This window comes from Arachis stenosperma, chromosome 3 (assembly GCF_014773155.1).
Source record: "Arachis stenosperma cultivar V10309 chromosome 3, arast.V10309.gnm1.PFL2, whole genome shotgun sequence".
In the NCBI taxonomy this organism is placed as follows: Eukaryota; Viridiplantae; Streptophyta; class Magnoliopsida; order Fabales; family Fabaceae; genus Arachis; species Arachis stenosperma.
The window spans coordinates 170,722,272-170,725,421 of record NC_080379.1 but is presented as its reverse complement, the minus strand read 5'-3'; the positions used below and the strand labels follow the sequence as shown (position 1 = coordinate 170,725,421).

The window sequence follows — 3,150 nt, the reverse complement described above, 5'->3', positions numbered from 1 at the left end:
ATGGGAAGGGGAAGGGTAGAGTTGAAGAGAATTGAGAACAAGATCAACAGGCAAGTGACCTTTGCAAAGAGAAGAAACGGGCTACTGAAGAAGGCGTATGAGCTTTCAGTTCTTTGTGATGCTGAGGTTGCTCTCATCATCTTCTCCAATAGGGGAAAACTGTACGAGTTTTGCAGCAGTTCAAGGTATCACTCTTAAACACAAAAAAAGGACTCTTCTCTTCTCACATACCTTTATGCTGCTAACCGAGATCTCCAAATCTCACTAAACGTGAAAAAGTTCAATTTGCTTTATACACTCATCCACTCTTTCCGTTTCCGTGAATGTCTCGGCGTTTATAGCACCTAGAGTTTTTCTGCAATCTTATAGCTGTTAGATCTGCAACTGGAAACGCCATCAACGCCCATCACTGTTGTATTCAATTTTTTCATTTTTCTTTGCTTATTCACAGATCTCATCTGCTTCCAATATTCAGCTCTTTTTTCAATGTCTAGGGTTTCCTCTTTCTCCTTTCTTCTCCTATTTTTAGCCCCTTTTTTTTATATTTTATATTTTTTCCCTCTAATTTCTTATGCTGCCGTGGCTTGGTTTCTTTCTTTCTTTTATTTTTTGTAAAAAAAAAAAAAAATATCATCTTGGTTTAGTTGGTTGGGTTACCTGGGGTTTGTTCTTGGAAACACAGCCATGACCAAAGGCTTTTAATTTGAAGAACTTGCTTTTCCTTGTAAATCACTTGTCTTCTCTTGATGTTTGTGACGGCAACTTAAATGGTTTTTCATTTGATCATTTCATGATAGAGACATTTTGTGAAATCACAAATCAGAATGGTCTCTTCTTGCGTGCTTCCATTCCATTTCATTACTTGACTTGACCCCCTCTTTCTCTTCAATCACTTCATACCTCTTCTTCTTTTTTCTTCCTTTTTCTTCTTCTTCTCCAGTATGCTTATAGCTTGGCCCTTTTTAGATCTGACTGTAACCAAAAGTATTTGCAATGTTCTACCAGTTTATTTCTGGGTTTAAAAAGTTTTTTTTGTCATGTTTCACAGTCATGAACCAAGGCAATAATCTCTTGTCAACAAATACTACTACTCACTCTTTTCTACCGAACAATTTTCTCATTACTATACATACTTTGATGCTTTAACATACAGGGTTAATTAATTAATTAATTAGTATAGTATAAACTAGAGTAAATTTACAATCTTAATTTGGTTACTACTTATTTTAATTCAAAGTGAGAATGAAGATGCATTAAGTATTATATTAACAGAGGATGGAGATGGCATAATTGTCCTTAATTGGCATTAATGTTAGGCAATAGTAATAATATTCATATGGTGTTGTGGAATGTAGTTTATTCAAGATATGTTTGATCCCTTTGTAAGTACTAAGGACTTGTATGACATGTACTAATTTATTCAATGATTTTTAATGTTTTTTCTTATTTGGTTTGTACATGCAGCATGCTGAAAACACTAGAGAGGTATCAGAAATGTAACTATGGAGCACCGGAAACTAATGTGTCAACTAGGGAAGCCTTGGTAATGGTGAATAGTCCCAACATATTATCCTCTTTAATTTCATCATTTTTTTTTTTCTTTTTACCTCTCAAGTTTTACTATAAGGGAATCGGGAAAATTGATTTATAAATTCATAATAATTATCACTTATTAATTATATTATATGCATAGATAACAATGGTGTAGTATCATTTGTTGCAATTCATCAGAACTGTATGCCTCTGAACAATAGATATTTTAGCTTATTTTTGTCTTCTCATTTGACTTTCAGCACAAATTTAGGTATATGAACAATAAAAATGTTTAAAAAAATTCTATATAATATAATTCGTGGTAATAATCTATAAATATTATATACTAACTTCCTCTACATAAAAATAAAAAAGAAAAGAAGGGCGCTGTTTATGTTGCAAGCAAAGACTATTTGGTAGTAATAATGTCTATTTTCATAAAAAGAAAAACAAAACAAAAATACTTGATCAGATGTCTCTACCTTTATTAGAAGGTGAATGATTCAGATCATGCCTTGCTTACAAAGTGTGTTAGAGCGCGCAATTGAGTTATGAAAGCATTTTTGTGGCATTATGAATGTAGGAATTAAGCAGTCAACAAGAATACTTGAAGCTGAAGGCACGTTATGAAGCGCTACAAAGGTCCCAGAGGTATATACATATATTGAATTGAATTGATGCTCTGTATGTTGATGGAATCCTTTAACATGGTGTATATGTTATTAGAAACCTGATGGGAGAAGATCTTGGCCCTCTAAGCAGCAAAGAGCTGGAGTCACTGGAAAGGCAGCTAGATTCGTCGTTGAAGCTAATCAGATCCACAAGGGTATGTAATCTCACTCGTGTTTCACTGTATGTAACAATGAAGAAAGTCATTATTAATATTGCAATTGTGGTTTCCTGTACAGACCCAATTCATGCTGGATCAGCTATCGGAACTTCAACGTAAGGTATTATGTGATCCATTATGGTTGCATGGTGTGTTTAATTTGCATTGGGTGATTATTATTTGCTCATGACCAGCCTCTATGTTTTGTGTAGGAACACTTGCTAAGTGAGGCTAACAGGGCTCTCAGACAAAGGGTAAGAAATATCTATCTCCCTAACTTAAAATAATTGCAAAGTAGAAGAATATAATTGTGAATCACCCAAATCTAGCAGTTGGAAGGGTATCAAATAAATCCAATGCAGCTGAATCCTGGTGGTGTTGATGATATGGGATATGCCCGCCATCCACCTCAACCTCAGCCCGATCCTCTTTTCCAGCAATTGGATTGTGAGCCTACCTTACAAATTGGGTATGTACGCACCAATTCTTCTATAATGTATCATAATTTCTGTGAACTTCTTGATTATTACAATAGAATCATGTTTTGAATTTTTGCAAGGGCAGATATCAGCCTGATCCAGTATCAGTGGTGACGGCAGGCCCAAGCATGGGCAATTACATGGGAGGATGGCTACCATAGATGAATATACCAAGCTCCATGCCTTGTGACACCCACTCCAGCTTCATATATCTATCTCGTTTATTTTCAATTTTATTTCACAAACAAAAAAAGAAAAAAGAAAAAAAAAATCGCTTTGGCATGTAATGGACTTATTATAATTCTTATT

The 3,150-nt window shown here is 34.6% G+C and overlaps 1 protein-coding gene across 1 annotated transcript; it reads left to right on the top strand.

Moving 5' to 3' along the window:
- LOC130970211 (agamous-like MADS-box protein MADS4) lies at positions 1 to 3,002 on the top strand. The gene is made up of 8 exons (XM_057896220.1): positions 1 to 185; positions 1,465 to 1,543; positions 2,117 to 2,184; positions 2,260 to 2,359; positions 2,442 to 2,483; positions 2,575 to 2,616; positions 2,692 to 2,831; positions 2,927 to 3,002. Exons 1-8 carry the CDS (start codon positions 1 to 3, stop codon positions 3,000 to 3,002), a joined length of 732 nt encoding a protein of 243 aa, XP_057752203.1.
- The last annotated feature ends 148 nt before the right edge of the window (positions 3,003 to 3,150 follow it).